The 19,644-nt window shown below is 41.0% G+C and overlaps 2 protein-coding genes across 5 annotated transcripts in view; one reads left to right on the plus strand and one right to left on the minus strand.

The window, feature by feature from the left end:
- The window catches only part of adal (adenosine deaminase-like), a 27,635-nt gene extending 8,477 nt beyond the window's left edge, over window positions 1-19,158 (plus strand). The window contains exons 5-11 of one of the 2 annotated variants that reach the window (XM_020534783.2): window positions 3,359-3,446; window positions 4,237-4,318; window positions 9,450-9,576; window positions 11,762-11,842; window positions 12,078-12,216; window positions 13,495-13,595; window positions 17,985-19,068. In XM_020534783.2, coding sequence (XP_020390372.1) covers window positions 3,359-3,446; window positions 4,237-4,318; window positions 9,450-9,576; window positions 11,762-11,842; window positions 12,078-12,216; window positions 13,495-13,595; window positions 17,985-18,188 — 822 coding nt within the window. In that variant the 3' untranslated portion in view covers window positions 18,189-19,068. Of the gene's footprint in view, window positions 1-3,358; window positions 3,447-4,236; window positions 4,319-9,449; window positions 9,577-11,761; window positions 11,843-12,077; window positions 12,217-13,494; window positions 13,596-17,984 lie in introns of both variants that reach the window. The other variant, XM_020534782.2, reaches the window with a different exon arrangement.
- Window positions 1-19,644, minus strand: part of chd1l (chromodomain helicase DNA binding protein 1-like) — a 95,777-nt gene that overhangs the window by 53,991 nt on the left and 22,142 nt on the right. The gene's annotated exons all lie outside the window — the stretch shown is intronic.

A 19,644-nucleotide genomic window follows, 5' to 3' on the forward strand; every position in this document is an offset into this window, starting at 1 on the left:
AAGGGGGAGGGGAAGGGGGTTTTGAAATAAATAGGGAGAGAGTGGGATGCGGATAGAAGAGGGATAGAGGAGAGGATAGGTGGAGAGGAAACAAACAGGTCGAAGAGGCGGGGATGGAGCCAGGAAAGGTGAGTGTAGGTAGGGGGTGAGGAAGGGGATAGGTCAGTCCAGGGAGGACGGACAGGTCAAGGGGGCGGGATGAGGTTGGTCGGTAGGAGATGGAGGTGCGGCTTGAGGTGGGAGGAGGGGATAGGTGGGAGGAAGAACAGGTTAGGGAGGCAGGGACGAGCTGGACTGGTTTTGGGATGCGGTGGGGCAAGGGGAGATTTTGAAACTTGTGAAATCCACATTGATACCATTGGGCTGCAGGGTTCCCAAGCGGAATATGAGTTGCTGTTCCTGCAACCTTCGGGTGGCATCGTTGTGGCACTGCAGGAGGCCCAGGATGGACATGTCGTCTGAGGAATGGGAGGGGGAGTTGAAATGGTTCGCGACTGGGAGGTGCAGTTGTTTGTTGCGAACCGAGCGTAGGTGTTCTGCAAAGCGGTCCCCGAGTCTCCGCTTGGTTTCCCCGATGTAGAGGAAGCCACACCGGGTACAGCGGATGCAGTATATCACATTGGCAGATGTGCAGGTGAACATCTGCTTGATGTGGAAAGTCTTCTTGGGGACCGCGGACAAGGGAGGCGCAGTTGTAGTATGGCGCACTGACCTCTACATCGCCGAGGCCGGACGCCAACTCTCCGACACCTCCTCCTACCGCCCCCTTGATCATGACCCCACCCCTGAGCACCAAACCATCATCTCGCAAACCATCCACAACCTCATCACCTCAGGTGACCTCCCACCCACGGCCTCCAACCTCATCGTTGCCCAACCTCGCACTGCCCGCTTCTATCTCCTTCCCAAAATCCACAAACCTGAATGCCCTGGTCGACCCATTGATTCCGCCTGCTCCTGCCCCACCGAACTGATCTCCAACTATCTAGACTCCATTTTCTCCCCCTTGGTCCAGGAACTCCCTACCTATGTCCGTGACACCACCCACGCCCTCCACCTCCTCCAGAACTTCCAATTCCCCGGTCCCCAACACCTCATCTTTACCATGGACGTCCAGTCCCTCTACACCTGCATTCCCCATGCAGATGGCCTTAAGGCCCTCCGCTTCTTCCTGTCCCGCAGGCCCGACCAGTCCCCCTCCACTGACACCCTCATCCGCTTAGCCGAACTCGTCCTCACACTCAACAACTTCTCTTTCAATTCCTCCCACTTCCTACAGACAAAGGGGGTAGCCATGGGTACCCGCATGGGCCCAAGCTACGCCTGCCTCTTTGTAGGTTACGTGGAACAATCCCTCTTCCGTACCTACACCGGCCCTAAACCCCACCTCTTCCTCCGTTACATTGATGACTGTATCGGCGCCGCCTCGTGCTCCCACGAGGAGCTCGAACAGTTCATACACTTCACTAACACCTTCCACCCCAACCTTAAGTTTACCTGGACCATCTCTAACACCTCTCTCCCCTTCCTGGACCTCTCTGTCTCCATATCGGGCAACCACCTAGAAACCGATATTCATTTCAAGCCCACCGACTCCCACAGCTACCTAGAATACTCCTCCTCCCACCCACCTTCCTGCAAAAATGCTATCCCCTATTCCCAATTCCTTCGCCTCCGCCGCATCTGCTCCCAGGATGAGGCATTCCACTCCCGTACATCTCAGTTGTCCTCGTTTTTCAAGGACTGTAACTTCCCCTCCTCGGTGGTCAAGAACGCCCTCAACCGTGTCTCCCACATCTCCCGCACCTCATCCCTCACACCCCGTCCACGCAATAAAAACCAAAAAAGAATCCCCCTCGTCCTCACGTACCACCCCACCAACCTTCGGATCCAACGCATCATCCTCCGACACTTCCGCCATCTGCAATCCGACCCCACCACCAAAGACATCTTTCCCTCCCCACCCTTATCTGCTTTCCGGAGGGACAACTCTCTCCGTGACTCCCTTGTCCGCTCCACACTCCCCTCCAGCCCCACCACACCCGGCACTTTTCCCTGCAACCGCAGGAAGTGCTACACCTGCCCCCATACCTCCTCCCTCACCCCCATCCCAGGCCCCAAGAAGACTTTCCACATCAAGGAGATGTTCACCTGCACATCTGCCAATGTGGTATACTGCATCCGCTGTACCCGTTGTGGCCTCCTCTACATCGGGGAAACCAAGTGGAGGCTCGGGGACCGCTTTGCAGAACACCTATGCTCTGTTCGCAATAAACAACTGCACATCTCAGTCGCGCACCATTTCAACTCCCCCTCCCATTCCTCAGACGACATGTCCATCCTTGGCCTCCTGCAGTGCCACAACGATGCCACCCCAAGGTTGCAGGAACAGCAATTCATATTCCACTTGGGAACCCTGCAGCCCAATGGTATCAATGTGAATTTCACAAGCTTCAAAATCTCCCCTCCCCCTACCGCATCCCAAAACCAGTCCAGCTTGTCCCTGCCTCCCTAACCTGTTCTTCCTCCCACCTCAAGCCACACTCCTATCTCCTACCTACTAACCTCATCCCGCCCCCTTGACCTGTTCGTCCTCCCTGGACTGACCTATCCCTTCCCTAACTCCCCACCTACACTCATCTTTACTGGCTCCATCCCCGCCTCTTCGACCTGTCTGTTTCCTCTCCACCTATCCTCTCCTCTATCCATCTTCTATCCGTATCTGCCTCCCCCTCTCTCCCTATTTATTTCAGAACCCCCTTCCTCTCCCCCATTTCTGATCAAGGGTCTAGGCCCGAAACGTCAGCCTTTCTGCTCCTATGATGCTGCTTGGCCTGCTGTGTTCATCCAGCTCTGCACCTTGTTGTCTTGGGCTGTGCAGTTGGTCGAATAGTGTGACACCTAGCCAGTTCTGAAGGAAATTATTTGCATGTCAATGGGTTATCTACATGGTAAAATCACTGACCAGTGTTTCATCCACCTTGTATCTCTATTACTTAAAAGGTGAAGTACCATTTACAGAAATATAGTCACCCTCACATAAGTATTGCCCTCTAACTGGAAGCAATAATAAGGTCATTAATAATGTTTCAACGGACCTCAGATACCTGTTCTGGAATTTACTTTGATGTTTCAATTGTAGCAGTTTGTTCTGCAACCTTCAAAAGTAAATGCCACTTGCTGGCAGCATGTGCAGAATATCATCAGTTGCACTGAAGAAACTAGTGGATTAGATGTTGAAGAGCTGGTATGATCTCTTCCCATCTGCTGTCCAGGAAATACACCACTAGGGTGGTATACATACAGTACTACCCAAAGGATGCACGGTTATATAATGAAGTGAATATTTTTCTTTTAGGTGGCCAAAGATGTCATCAAAGAATTTGCAGCTGATGGAGTAAAATACCTTGAACTGCGAAGTACACCACGAGCGGAAAGTACTACAGGTAGTATTACATGATTATATTAGCGGAGGTCTGATATTAGAATCTGTACTATACTTTAGTTGGAAATTAGCTTTTTGATGACATCACTGAATTAGTGCATATATAATGTCAGCATCTGAAATAAACGACTGTTCAAACTAGCACCAGTATAGAATGACAAATGATTGTTACAGCATTATGATGACAACATTATAATTTTAACTTTTTGCTTTTGTGGATGGGAGGTCCATCCTTGAAAACCTAGATTATTGCTTCCAGTGAAAACAAATGAAAAAAGACTGTAAATTTTTAAAACAAATTAATTAACAGGTGAAGGCATCGTTTATTGCCCATCATAATCTGAACCGTAAAAATACATGGATGATGTTGTCTGTTACTAAACTCATTAACAATGAAGGAAAAGTCAACAGTCATCGAGAAAGAAAATATAAGACTAACTTGCTTAAAAATGTGGAAAACAGCATCTTTAAGGGGCTAGTGATCCTTGCCAATGTCAAAAAGACCATTGTATTTACGTACACTATACCCCCAAATTGCAAATCAGGTTACAATTGATCAAGACATCAGTTCATGATAAGTATTCCAAGAAATGGGTGTTTTCAGATTAATAAAACCTGTCAAAATGTAAGGCGTTACAAGTAGAAATTGAAACTTGACTTATTTACCCATCTGAGTTTACTTGTTTATAAGCTTGAACAAATTACTGGCTTACAAGCATATCATTGTTGATTAATTTTGTAGAACTAGGTTGACTAGTTAACAATCACAGCATTTTATCTCTTTTATACAGGAATGACCAAGAGGTCCTATGTCCAGGCAATACTTGAAGCTATAAAACAATGTAAACAAGAGTGTGTGGACATCAATGTAAAGTATGTGAACTTTTTACTATTATCTGCTGACCTCCCTATTCTGGGATTTCAGTGTAATGGTTATTGCAATGTATTCTAAATCATAATGGTTAGCTGCTCAAACGGAGATGTGTTTAAATTAGTTAAACTTTCAGACTGGATACTTGACTGATGGCCTTTAGGGAACAAATAGGTACATCTTGAGGATTGAGCTATATCATTTGTGTGAAGTATCTTTATCACAGAATTGTTACAGTATGGTAGGAGGCCTATAAGCTGGTCATGTCTCCTGGCCTTCCAATGGAGCAACTCACAACATAAATTCTCCTGTCTTTTCTCCATCGTCTTGCAATTTTTTTCTTTTCAGATAATGATCCAATTCCCTTTTGATAGCCTCAGCTGACCCTGTACACTCTGAAAATGCATTCCAGATCCTCATCACTCCCTGCAAAACAAAACCTTTTCCTTTCACCTTGTCATTGGTTCCTTTGCCGTTTATTTTCAATCTGTGCCCTCCGGTTCTCAATCCTTCTGCCAGTGGGAACGGGGCATCCAATTTACTCTGCCCAGACTGTCATAATTTTCAAAATGTCTACCAAATCTACTCTCTTGTAAACAGAACAGTTCTAATCTCTCCAATATTTTTATATACCTAGAACCATGGACCTATTTTCAGCCTCTCTGAGGTCTTCATATGTGGTGTCCAAAACTAGAATCCATTCGAGATGGAACCAGTGCTTGATAGAGGTTTACCATAACTACCTCACTTTAGGAGTCTTCCCTGTTGTTCAAGCCCAGGTTGTGAAATGCTTTGTTAATCACACTCTCAATCTGCTTTGTCACATTCAATGATTTAAAAACATATATGGCCTAGGTCGCTCTGCTATTTCAGCCACTACCTAATTGCATCCTTCATTTTACGTTTCCTCCCATTTTCTTCCTCCCAAAATGGGAGGAATTCTGTATTTGTCTACATTAAATTTCATCCATCACTCATCTACCCATCCAGCAATCTATGTCCTTTTGAAGTTCTACACTATTCTCCATAGTTCACAAAACACTCAAGTTTCATATGTTCTGAAATTGTGCCCAATATACATTGATCCCTGAGAAACTCCACTTTGAACCAACCAAAAACATCCATGGCCATTACTCTAACTTTGCTCATTAGTCTGTTCTGTATCATTTTATCAAATGGCTTTTTCTTTTTATGTGGCATCAGCAACATTAGCATCAATCCTCTATGTTAACTCATTAATAAACTCAAGCAAGTTGCTTAAACACAATTTGCCTACAACATATCCATGTTGCCTTTGCTTAATTAATACATAACAGCCTCAGTAATAGTAATAGTATTAATAGTGTGCTAAATTAATGTTTCTAGAAGCATATCCACCACCAAGGTTAAATTGACAGTTGCTAAGGTTATCTTTACTGCCTTTATTGAATATGGGTGTAACATTTACAATTCTCCAGTCCTCTGGCATCACCTCGGAGTCTAAGGAAGATTAGAAAATTATGGCCAGGGCCTAAAGAATTTCCATTCTTATTTCCTTCAGAATCTTTGGCTGGCTCTCAGGTGATCATGTTGCTTTTGCAGATTTAATTATAGACAGCTTTCCATTACTCTTCTCACCAATTTAAAATGTCTGAACAACCTCCTCTTTAATAAAGATGTGGAAGCACCTTCCTTCTTGGTAAAGACAGGTGAAAAATATTTATTTAGTACCTCAGGTATGGTCCTGCCACTATGCAAAATTGTCTTTTTGGTCACTAACCAGCCCCATTCCTTCTCTTGCCACCCACTTAATATTTTTATGCCAGTTGATGACATTTTGCTTTCTGTTTTACATTAGCTGTAAGTCTCTTCTCATACTCTCTCTTTCTTTACTTCTTTTATTTGCTTTTTCTATTCCTCTCTGAGCTTTCTAAGACCATAAGAAATAGGAACAGCAGTGGGCAATCAGACCATCAAGTCTGTTCTGCCATTCAAGAGGATTATAGCTGATCCAACATTCCTCAGGTCCACTTTGCAGCCCTTTCCCAATAATACTTGATTCCTATACTGATCATGAATTTATCTATCTCAGCCTCAATATACAAAAGGACTATGTCCCCACAACTCTTTGTGTCAGGATTTCCAAAAATGTTCAACCGTCGAGAAGAAATTCCTCCAATCTCAGAGTTAAACTGGCAGCCCTTTCAGAATATTTTTGAAGAAGAGTCCCGACCCGAAACGTCAACTTTCCTGCTCCTCTGATGCTGTCTGGCCTGCTGTGCTTCTCCAGCTCCACATGGTGTTGTCTCTCTGTAAACTGTTTGTATCCCTGTCACAACCTGCCTTTCCACCTATTTTGGTTTTGTCTGAAAATATGGCTACAGTGCATTCACTTCCTTCATACAAGTCTTAATATATATTGTAAATAGTTAAGGCCTCAGCATTGATCCCTGTGAAACCCCACTGGTCACAGGTTGCTAACCTGAAAAAGTACCCGTTATCCCCACTCGTTGTTTCCTGCCCATTAGTCAATTCTCTATCAATGCCGATATACGACCTCCAACACAGAGGGGTTTTATCTAAACCTTTTGTGAGGTTTTCTGTATTTGTCCTCCCAATTGTATTATACACCTGACATTTTTTTGCTTCATCAGTCTCTTTTTTGATTGGGAACTACATGTGAACTATTCTACATTGTAATTATTGGTCTACTCAATTTTTGTAAACATTAGTTTGAAAGAAGATGATGTAGAAGATGAGACAGAATTTATTCAAAGTGTTCAATATCATGAGCTAATTAGACAGTAGTTTGAGAGAAACTATTGCCATCAGCAAGGGATGAGTCACTTTCACCACCATCCCCCACACATGGCAATCAGCCGGTCGTCTCGCACCACTGCCCCACCCACATAGTTCTTAGCTATTTCCACCACACACCATCTAATTAGTCACCCGTTCCCAACACATACACACAACAAATAGCTCCTCTTGCACTGCCCCCTTATAGATAAACAATAAATGATCCTATTACCACTACCCCAACCCTCTCTGTTGCTGTCCCATCTTTTAGTCTAGTTGTAGATGCTTGCAAAGACAAGTTGACAACTGGAAATAAGAAGCCTGTACAGCAGGCAGACAAGAGCAGCCATGTGACTTTCCAGTTTTTTTCACACCCTGTGTCAATGAGAGTTACCCTTGCCTGCCTCTACACATAATGTTAGCACATAAACACCAAGGGTCAAATAGCACTGACTACTGGAAGTGCTTCCTAAGGTTAAAGGATGCTTTGGGTTCACAGTCTGCCAACACCACAGTCACCATTGCTGCCTTGGAGGAAAGGGAGCACACAACATCAGATACTGTTTTCACAAAGCTTTTGGGGGTCCCAACACAAATTGGGAACTGTTGCCCTAAGCTTTGAAATTCCCTTCCTTTATTTCTCTGTCTTGCTTTCCTCCTTCAAGACACGCCTTAAAGTCTTGTTAACCAAGCTTTTGGTCACCTGGCTTAATTCTCCTTTAGTGTTTCAGTGAGTGCATTGCTTATAATCTTCTAAAATTGCCTAGATTCTGGTGATGTGCTAATGATTTCGAAAACTGCAAATGTAACATCTCTGTTCAGGCAGGAGACCAAAGGAGGGAACTGTAGGGCAATTAGTGCAACATCCTGATATTGGGAAATTGCTAGAATCCATTGTTAAGGAAGTAGTACACTTAAAAATTCATAACATAATCAGGCAGAAGCAATATGATTTTAGAAAGAGAAATGGTATTTTGGCAAACTTACTCAAGTTCTTTGAGGATGCAACAAGTGGAGTGGGTAAAGGGGATGCAGTAGATGTAATATATTTGGTTTTCCAAAAGGCATTTGATAAAGTGCCACATAAAAAGTTACTGCACAAGAGCTCATAGTTTTGGGATGATTAATTGGCACAGGTAGAGGAAAGGCTAACCAAAAGGAAAGAGCCAGAATAGGTGGATTATTTTTTCAGGTTGGCAAACTGTAACAAATGGAATGCCATAGGGACAAATAATTTGAACTCTTCATGTTGTTTTATTCACTACGCCTGAAATGCAGTTCTTCAACTGTAATGTAGTCAAATTTGTAGATGATACAAAGGTACAGTGGAAAATAAATTGTGAGGAGGATACAATGAATCTGCAAAGGAATACAGATAGGTTAAGTGAGCTGGCAGATGTTTGGCAGATGGAATATAATATTAAAAAATGTGATGTTGTCTACTTTCCCAAGACCATAAAAGGATGTGTTATTTAATTTGAGGGACTACAAACAGTATTGAGGAATCTAGCTGTCTTTGTACACAAATCACAAAAAAAGTTAACATGCAGGTACAGCAAGTAATTATGAAATTTTGGCCTTTACTGTAAAGGGACTGGAGTACAAAAGTAAGGAAGTCTTGGTACAATTGCAGAGAGCATTGATAAGACCTCACCCAGAACTGTGTACCTATTTAGTCCCCTTAAGGAAGGATACACTATCCAGGGGAAGTATTTGTCTTATGAGAAATAACTTTTTTTAAAAAATTCATTTATGATATATGGGCTTCGCTGGTTAGGCAAGCACTAAATACCCATCCCTTAATTGCCTAAGGGCAATTCAAATACATTGCTGTGGGCTGGAGTCACACATAGGCCAGACCTGGTAAGGATTGTAAATTTAGTTCCCTAATGGAGTTTAGTGAACCGGACGGCTTTTTACAACAATCAACAAAGGTTACGTGGTCACCATTAGATTGGCTTTTTTACTGAATTCAAATTTCATCATCTCCCATGGTGGGTTTTGAACACAGGTCCTCAGAACATTAGCCAGGGTTCTGGATTACTAGTCTGGTTATTACTACACGATTGCCTCCCCCCATTAAGCAAGTTGGGCTTGGACTCAGAAGAACGAGAGGTGAACTTATCAAATCATATCAACTGTGATCTTAATGAACAGCAGAGCAGGCTTAATGGACTGAATAGCCTACTATTGCTACTATATTTTATCATCTTAGTTGTGTATTTTTTTACATGATGCTTCTGTGCAGTATATTGGAGCATTTTATTATGTTAGAGGCATTATACAAATTGCTACTAACTATTCAGCATAAAAGGTGGAAAAAATAAATAGCAACATTAAATTTTATTTCCCTAGATTTCTACTATCCATTGATAGAAGAGGTGGACCAGTTGTTGCAATGGAAACTGTAAAACTTGCAGAAGAATTCTTTGCATCTACTGATGGACTGGTAGTTGGTGTGGATCTAAGTGGAGATCCAGCAGTGAGTAATTTATTTCTCATGAGCTGTGTCAACCCTAATTCAGAACTGCAGGATACAATATCTTCTCAATAACTTATTGGGTCTTTCTTCATTTACTTATAGAGACTTACAGACAGACAACCGGTGTCATTATCTGATCATGATCAAGTGTCTGTATGTGTGTGTATACGCATGACAGAGTTTAGTAATGCAATACCTTATGCTGTGGAGTGAGCCATAACCAGCTGCAGACAGTGAGTGTTCCTTTGGACTGACTGTAGAGTGTGAGATAGGGTGTTTCAGTTGACAGGTATTGGAGTGAGCTATAACCAGTTACATACAGTGAGAGTGTTTCAGTGCACAAATTGTCGAGTAAGCCATAACCAGTCACAGATGGTAAGAGCGCGTGGTTCAAATAACTGACTGTGCAAAGAACTATGAACCAGTTACACAGAATGAGCGAGAGGGTTCCTGTTAACTGAAAGACAGAGCTTTAAACAGTCACAAAGCCTGAGAGAGTGTGTTCCAAAGTACTGCCCATGGAAGGATATTATGCTGTTATATATGCTCTTATATTCAGTTATTTAAAGTACATACAATCAGTAAGTGATCGGAGTAACTTCTGTACAGACGATTGTACATAATTACATTCATTAAGATAAGTTTTTAAGATCCGTACAAACTGTAAAGCAGCATGACAGTCATTTTCGAAATTAATAAAAATGATTAGTAATCAATTTTTAGAGAGGCATAACATCAGGTTGAAGTTATACCTGGTACAAACGAAGAATGTTGTCATTGTTGGAGGTCAGTTATCCCAGCTCCAGGACATCTCTTAGAAGAGTTCCTCAGGGCTTTAGGCGCAATTATCTTTAGCTGCTTTGTCAGTGATCCTTCCTCCATCATAAGATCAGAAATGGGGATATTTGCTGATGGCTGAATAATGTTCTGTGCCATTCGCAACTCCTCAGATACTGTCAAATGTCCAAATGCAACATCATTTGAACAGTATCCAGGCTTGAGCTGAAAAGTGCAAACGATGTTTGCACCACACAAGTGCCAGGTAATGAATATCTACAACAAGAGAGAATCTAACCATTATCTCTTGACACTCATGGCATTAACATCACAGAACCTTCCAATAGCAATATCCTGGGGGTTACCACTGACCAGAAACTAAAATGTACTAGCTAAATAAATATTGTGGCTATGAAAGTAGGTCAGAGGCTAGGAATTCTGCAGCAGTAGATCTCATCCTGACTCTTCAAAACTTGTCCACTAGCTTCAAGACCGTAGTGAGAATTGTGATGTATATTCCCTATTTGCCTGGATTGGCACAGCTCCTGCTACACTCAAGATGCTGGAGAACTCAAGATGCAGGACAAAGGAGCCTGCTCGCTTGGCACCACATCCACAAACTCACTCAATCCACCACTGATTCCCAGTAGCAGCAATGTATACCATCTATAAGATGCTCTGCAGATATTTACCAAGGCTCTTCAGACAATATCTTCCAAACCCACCACCACTACTATCTATCTGATACCTGTGCCTTTTTCTTTTACCCTTCCATATGAGACACCATCACCTGCAAGTTCCTCTCCAAGCCACTCACCATCCTGACTTGGAAATATAACACCATTCCTTCACTTGGTCAAAATCCTGGAGCTCCTTCCCTATTGGCGTTATAGCGGACTACAGCTGTTCTAGGTGACAACTCATCATGTCCTACTCAAGCACAGCTACAAATGGGTAATTAATGCTGACCTAGCCTGTGATGCCCACTTCCCACACATGAATTAACAAATAGATTCGTGGGTGCGTATGGGAAAATGACCATGCCTCTAATACATTTGCGGTTTTCTACAGTTTAAGAAATAAAAACAGAATATGCTGGAAAAACTCAGTAGGTCTGGCAGCATCTATGGAGAAACAAATTAATGTTTTGAATCCAGTTTGATTTTTCTTCAGAACTATGAAGATGATTTTTGGGGATTTGAAATGTTAATCATGTTTCTCATTCTATAGATGCTGCCAGACTGCTGAGTTTTTTTCCAGCACTTTGTTTTTATTTCAGTTTCCCAGCATCTGCAGTATTTTGCTCTTATTAGGCAAATACAGGAGACTTGGAGACTTGTTAGAGTAATGCACTGGTTTGACTGGAAGAGTATAGGATTGTCAACAGTTTTTTGTTTTCCTTTTCAAGGTAGAACATGCCAAGAGTTATATTGCTCCACTTCAAGCGGCTCGAAATGTAGGACTTAAGCTTGCTGTACACATGGCTGAGGTAAAACCTTTGGAAATGTTTGTAAAACCTGAAGCAATACTTATTTTTGATATATTCTAAAATAGAACATACATTATTCTTATTCAAATATCAATCTAGGACAATTCATTTTATAGTTGAGTTAATATTGTATGACCAAGTATTTTATATAGGAATAGGAATTTTTCTTATGGTTACATTTAACAGTACTGTATCACTTAAGTATTGCAAATTATTTTTTATCGTTTTTGTCAAGATTCCCCATCAAAATGAAGAAGTGGAATTATTTCTTGGTCTTCCTCCAGACAGAATTGGCCATGGTACATTCCTTCACCCTGAAGTTGGAGGTTCAGAATATCTGGTTGACATCATTATCAAAAATCAAATACCTATTGGTAATGATATTTATCTTCTATTCAGATAAGAAAATATTTAAGTGTATAGTTGTTCTGTTTGATATGGCTTATTAAGGAAAAGAATTATAAAATTATTTTCTCAGAAACCCTGGAGCTTAATACACTGTAATCGCGCTAGGATGCATGGAACCAAGTTATTCCTGGATTCAGAAATATTTTGGACTGTGGAATGAGATTAAAATATCTAGCCATGATTTCATTAACTGGAAAAAAAGACTGTGGATATAAATATTTACCTAAGACATAAAACTGTAATAATTGTCTGCAAACAATAAGGAATTTAACCATTTCCCCTTGGGATTCTCCAGCATTACTATTTTTGAATGTCACACTATCAACATTCTGACAGATCTTATTTAACAGATAGAAAGTTTACCTGAACTAACCATGTCAATACTGTGGTTACAAAGGAAGGTCAACCACTTGGAATTCTGCAGGTAGAACTCTTGCCTCCCAAAAGCCTGTCCATCTACAGGGCCCACGTGAAGAACATGATGAATACTTCCTATTTGCTTGGATGAGTGCTACTCTAACACTATTAACACTATCCAGGACAAAGCAGTCCACTTGACTGGCATCCTATCCATCATTTTCAACATTTAGTCCCTATACCACTGAAACATGGTGGTGGCATTGTGTATCATCTAAGGATGTACTGCAGCAACTTACCAAGGCTACTCTAACAGGACCTTCCAAATTCATGATCTGTACACCTAGAGGAATAATAGCATCAGATCCGCGGGAACATCAACTACAAATTCTTCTCCAAGACACACCAAACTGACTTGGAAATGTATCGCTCTTCCTGGGTAACTAATCTTAAATGAATACTCAGAGCACAATTCGTTCATCTTCCAAATTCACAGTGAGAGTTAGGAATTGGCGATGCATTCTGTCCTTGTCAGCAATGCCCGTGTTTTATAAATAAATAAATAAAATGATGCAAGATGTCACTCTTGTGTTGCAGTGTGTCAAATTATTCCCGATATCATGAGATCTTCTGCGTCCACCGAATGTGGTAGTGGTGTTTTAGTATAATGTCTCATTTGAATAATGGTCCCCTCCAACAGTGTAGTATTCCCTTAAACTGCACAGAAGTGCCTATAAAAGATAAATAAAATTGGAGAAAAAGTCTTCCAGCCCTGTGAAAATCATCTAATAAATAAAATACTTTTCCTCAAAAATGTTAGCATTACTAGAATAAAAGAAGAAAAAATTGGGAATTGTTTTAAGCAATTTCACTCATCTGTTTTCCAGAGCTTTGTTTGACATCAAATCTCAAAGGTCAAACTGTATCTTCATATGACCAACACCATTTCAAATACTGGTACAATCGTGGACACTCCTGTGTAATTTGTGTAAGTTCAATTACTTTCTGCTACTAAATAATGTTGCAAGTACTGTAATGTAAAAACACAGACATTCACCATTTGTAGAGGACTTGGTAGGTTAGAATGTTGTCAGTGGAATTAAGTTCTTTTGTACTGATCCACACAGTAATCTCAGAACAGTTTCAGTTCAGTTCCTAGTTATAAAAGCTCTCAACACAAGACAACTGATAATTTTGGATTAATAGATCTGGCACTATACTTGCTGGTTCCTATTATTCAATCCTCACCCACGTGGCCTGATCAAGTTCAGAAACATATTGGTTATAAATATCACACAAGGGAATACACAAAGCTACAGTGAAGTATCCTAACCTTGTTGCATGGGTTTCAGCTTGCTTGAGTTGGTCATGCTTACTGCTGGGTCAGAGATCCGTTCTGTAGAATTATAAAATAGCATAACGCAGGAGGAGCCTATTGGGTTCTCCGAGCCTTCCAACAGCCCCATCCTCTACACTTTGCCCATGGTGCTGTAAATTGCTCCTTCTCAAGTACTTACGCAGTTGGTTTTGGAATTTGTAATTTAATCTAATTTCACCACCCTTTAGACAGTGATAAGAGAACCCACTGCAATTATTTCTCCCTCATGTCACCTTTGAGACATTTCGTAATTAGCTTAAATCGGTGTCCTCTTATCTAGAGTACAGAGAAGTATGGATATTTTGACCTTTCCCGTCACTGGCAACACTTCCTTCTTATTTGCTAATGTTGAACACTTCTGTTAAATCTCCCTTAACGTTCTCTGTTCTAAACAGAACAACCCCAGCTTTTCCAATCTTACCATGTAACTGAAGTGTTTCATCCCTAGTACCATTCCAGTAAATCTCTTTTGCACACTGTGCAAAGCCTTGACATCTTTCCTAATGTGTAATGGCCGGTAAGATTGTAGACATACTCATCGAGCCAGTGGGTTTAGTTGCAAACGTTTTGTCACCTTGCTCGGTAACATCGTCAGTGTGCCTCTGGTGAAGCATCAGTGTTCTGTCCCACTTGTTATTTATGTGCCTTGGTTTGCTGGGGTTCTGTTTCTCAGTTGTTTGTATGCAGAGTCTAATTCAATATGTTTGTTGATGGAGTTCTGGTTGGAATACCAGGCCTCCAGGAATTCCCTAGCCTGTCTCTGTTTGGCCTGTGCAAATTTTGATGTGTTGTCCTAGTCGACTTTATGCACGGACAATGAGGGACACAGTGAGATAAATGAGAGTTGGTTGTGTGTCTTGGTGGCTAGTTGGTATTCGTGTATCCGTATTGTCAATTTTCTTCCAGTTTGGCCTATGTAGTGTTTCTCACAATCCTTGCATGGTATTTTGTATGTTACCCCAGTTTTGCCAGTGTAAGTAGCGCTGCTATGTCGAAGGATATCATCTTCTTGTCCACATCCATAAACATCGACCGAGCCAAAGAAACAATTGTCACACTGCTAGACGAATCAAGTAAACAGACAACTCGGGACACCAACAACATCAATAAGGACACCACCATGAAACTACTAGATTTGTGCCTCACAACCCACTTCACCTCAACGACAACGTATACAAACAAATCAACGGAACACCAATGGGATCCCCAATATCAGGATTGCTGGCAGAAGCAGTAATGCAAAGGTTAGAACGGACAGTGCTCCCCACTATACAACCCAAACTTTGGGTCCGATATGTAGACACCTTTGTGAATATTAAATGCTCTAAACTGGAAGATACCCACTAACACATAAACAACATCCAAAATTCACAAATGAAGAAGAGAACAACAACCGACTACCCTTCCTGGACATAATGGTAGAATGCAAAAACAACAGCGAAATCCAGACTAGCATATATAGAAAGACCACATATACAGACCAAATCCTCAATTACACCAGAAACCACCCTAATGCCCACAAATGGAGCTGCATCAGGATATTTAAACGAGCCACAACATGTTGCAGCAACCTGGAACTACGCAAAGCAGAACAGGAACACTTATCCGGAATCTTCAAAAGAACTGGATACCTGAAAAGCACAATCCACCATTACCCCCGAGACATATCAAAACAGAAAGACAAAATATGGCCAGAATCACTTATCACCCTACCATACATCAAGGACATTTTAGAGATGACCACAAGACCCTTAGGTATCGGAGTACCCCACAAACCAACAGCCACCCTACGACAGCTACTGACGAACGTAAAGGATCCCACACCCAAAACCGGCAAAACTGGGGTAATATACAAAATACCATGCAAGGACTGTGAGAAATACTACATAGGCCAAACCGAAAGAAAACTGACAATACGGATACACGAATACCAACTAGCCACCAAGACACACAACCAATTCTCACTTGTCTCACTACATACAGACAACGAGGGACATGAATTCCACTGGGACAACACATCCATAGTCATTCAAGCCAAACAGAGACATGCCAGGGAATACCTGGAGGCCTGGTATTCCAATCAGAACTCCATCAACAAACACATTGAATTAGACCTTATGTACAAACCACTGAGAAACAGAACCAGAAGTAATACCAAACACCCCAGCAAACAGAGGCATACAAATAACAAGCGGGACAAAACACCAAAACTTCACCAGAGGCACACTGACAATGTTACCTAGCAAGCTGACAAAACTTTTGCAACCAAACCCACCAGCTCGACGCGCATGTCTACAACCTCATCCACAACGTGAGCTACAAATCTTTTCGAAAACTTTGAAGTAGTGGCCAGTTTTGGCCGCAGTACTCCAGCTGAGGCCTCGAAATTGTTCTAGAAATTCTTTTTTGTTCATTCACGGGATGAGGGTGTCACTGGCTAGGCAGCATTTATTGCCAATCCCTAATTGCCCAGAGGACAGTTAAGAGTCAACCACATTGCTGTGGGTCTGCAGTCACATGTAGGCCAGACCAGGTAAGGATGGCGGTTTCCTTCCCTAAAGGACATTAGTGAACCGGATGGGTTTTTCCAAAAATCCACAATGGATTCACGGTCGTAATGAGACTCTTAATTCCAGATATTTATTGAATTCAAATTCCACCATCTGCTATGGTGGGATTTGAACACAGGTTCCCAGAACATTATCTGGGTCTCTGCTTAAGCAGTACAGCGATAATACACTAAGCATTGCCTCCCCACATGGGATATGGGTGTCACTGGCAAGGCCAACCTTGATGTACATCTTTAAAATTGCCCTTGAACTGAGTGGTTTGCAAGGACATTTCAAAGGGCAGTTAAGAGTCAACCCCATACTGCTGTGGATGCAGAGTCACATATAGGCCAGATATGGTAAGGACGCTAAAGAACATTTGTGAATCAGATGGGTTTTTATTACAATCAACAATTGTCATGAATTCAAATTCTACAGGCTGCTGAGATGGGATTATGAACACTGTCCCCAAGAGCATCAGCTTGGCCTCTGGATTACTAGCCTAGTGCCATTACCACTATGGTACTGTCTTCTCAGTCAGGCTCTTCCAGTTGGATTCCTAACTCTAGTCAAACTGTATTATGTTCATCACATGATCTCTCACTGCTAACCATTCATGCTCAGAGGTAATTTGATGAGAAACCTCTCATGATAATCAGTTGATAACAGTGATCAAAATATTCAAACTTATCCGAACTCTAGGAACTGCTCAGTTCAACGAATGGCTTTGCCAATTAGTACATGCATTAACCAGGACTGTTACATATCCCACCGATAATTCACCCTACTATTTTTGTATGGCTAGCCAGGACAAACAAGAGACGTAATCTCAGAACAATCACAGCTAAGTACATTTGAAATACAGCCATTACTTGAAACATTGGAAACTTTAGATAAATTCCAAATATCAGCCAGGACAATGGGTGCACTTCCTTAATTGATAGTGTGAAAATATTTTAGCTGGAATCCTTTGCATGTAAATATATTTTGGTGATGTGATGGCATATAACTGCTGTTTCAGATTTGAACTGAGGAGTATTCTGATAATATAAAACTGGTAGGCTGATAAAAATTCGGATTCATATTTAAAAGTTTGCTTTAATGCAGTTATCTACATACATACTAGGGATTATGTGAATGTAATATTAAATGGAAAAAAGTGCCTGTCATCAATTTAATATCAATATTACTGCCAATGTTCCTTCAATTGCTTCTTATACATCAGCCCTCCATATCTATTAAATATTTATTTGCAATTTATCTCATCATTATAATCAGTGCAGTTTATACTGTTGCTGATTAAAACAGAAACTAAAAGGAAACAAATGGACTTATACAAACTAATAACGAAATTAGGCTTTTTAAGTTGATAAGACAGGCAAAATCAGTGATGTGTATTTTTGTGTATTTCTAAACCTAATTTATTGCTGATCTTTTTCTATTCCCCCAGACTGATGGCAAAGGTGTTTTTGCTAGCAACCTCTCACAGGAGTATCAGATAGCAGAAACAACATTCAATCTTTCTAAAGCTCAGATATGGGACCTCTCTTATCAGAGTATTAACCACATCTTCGCTCCAGTGAGTGTAAAATCTGATTTGAAAAGACGATGGAATGATCTGAAACCAGGACTATTTAACCAATATGAACCGTAGATTGCATGACATGGAGAGTGCTCTTGGCCTCATTTTCCTATAGCACATGAATACTCTTGAAATCTATTTGATTATTTCAAATGACAGGCTAATGAAGGCAAATCAACAGTTCTACAAAAAAGTGATCCTCCAACTTGAGCTGTTGTTCTAATTGTCTTCCACATCATTGACATTGTTTTGGTTGATACAATAGGTCCCTCAAAATCAGAAATATATAGAGAATGTGTTTCTTCTTGTCACCTACAGTAGTTTTACAATGCACGACAATGAAAAGTGAATTTATTTTGCGTAATGTATTTGCATTGCTTGTAATTCAATGGTTTGGAAAATTTTCTTCTCACGTACAAAAATGCAGCAATCTGACCTGATTATTTTCAAACAAGACTACTAGTCTCTCTCTGTGCGTTCTCCATTGTGGGGGATGGCTGACAATGCACTTTACACTTTTCAGTTTGAGGAATTACAGTTTCCTTTGCGAACACAAGAATATTGTTTTAAGAGGAGCTTTATTGACTCAGGACATTATTGATGGAGCTGCATTCACCCAAATCCGCAGACCAAACCAAGTTCCTCAAAGGTAATGTGTTTTTATACTCTGAAAAATCCTTTAAAATAGGTCTTGTTTTATTGATCAAGCTGAGAGTCAAGGAGACAAAGTACTTCAGTAGCTAATAAGCAAAAAGATATGATGACAATCACCTCTCTGTATTTTGCCATTTCAAACTTGCAATTAATATCTTATTCAAATGCCCATTGATTCAATTAAACTGTTTTAGATCAAGGCAAAACAATCTTTTTGATTGAACCAGTGATTTTTGTTTTTACAAAACTGAGTGAATGTAGTCAAAATATTCATGTTAAGATTATGAAAAGATTGCTCTAGCCCTTTTATCTCTAAACAAATAAATGATTTGTATAATCTATTTTAAGTATAATGTTTACAATTTAAATAAAATATCATGAACAATATTTATTTTCATATGCATTTTTACTATCAAAACATCAGCTGTAGTACCACCAAGGGAATCAATGGTGATTTTTATACTGGTGAATAAGGCTTGCCAGTACAGATAGGAATGGCCTAATTAGACACTAATATGACATGTGTTTAAACTATCATTCTAAAACAAGGTTATAGAGGCATACAGCACAGAAACAGACCCTTCGGTCCAACCAGTCCAAGCTGACACAATCTGAAACTAAACTTGTCCCACTTGCCTGCGCTTGGCCCAAATCCCTCCAAACATTGCTTATTCATGTACTTATCCAAATGCCTTTAAACATTGTAACTGTACCTGCGTTGTCGTTTTGGCCCTAAACTCTAGGATTTCCACCCAGCATCTCTCTGCCTCACTTGCCTCCTTTAAGACACTTCCTATAACCTAATTCTTTGACCAGACTTTGTCCTAATATCCTCCTAGTGGCTGGGTGTTACACTTTAATACTAATGTCCTGT

This window comes from Rhincodon typus, chromosome 11, assembly GCF_021869965.1.
Source record: "Rhincodon typus isolate 14 chromosome 11, sRhiTyp1.1, whole genome shotgun sequence".
Lineage (NCBI taxonomy): Eukaryota > Metazoa > Chordata > Chondrichthyes > Orectolobiformes > Rhincodontidae > Rhincodon > Rhincodon typus.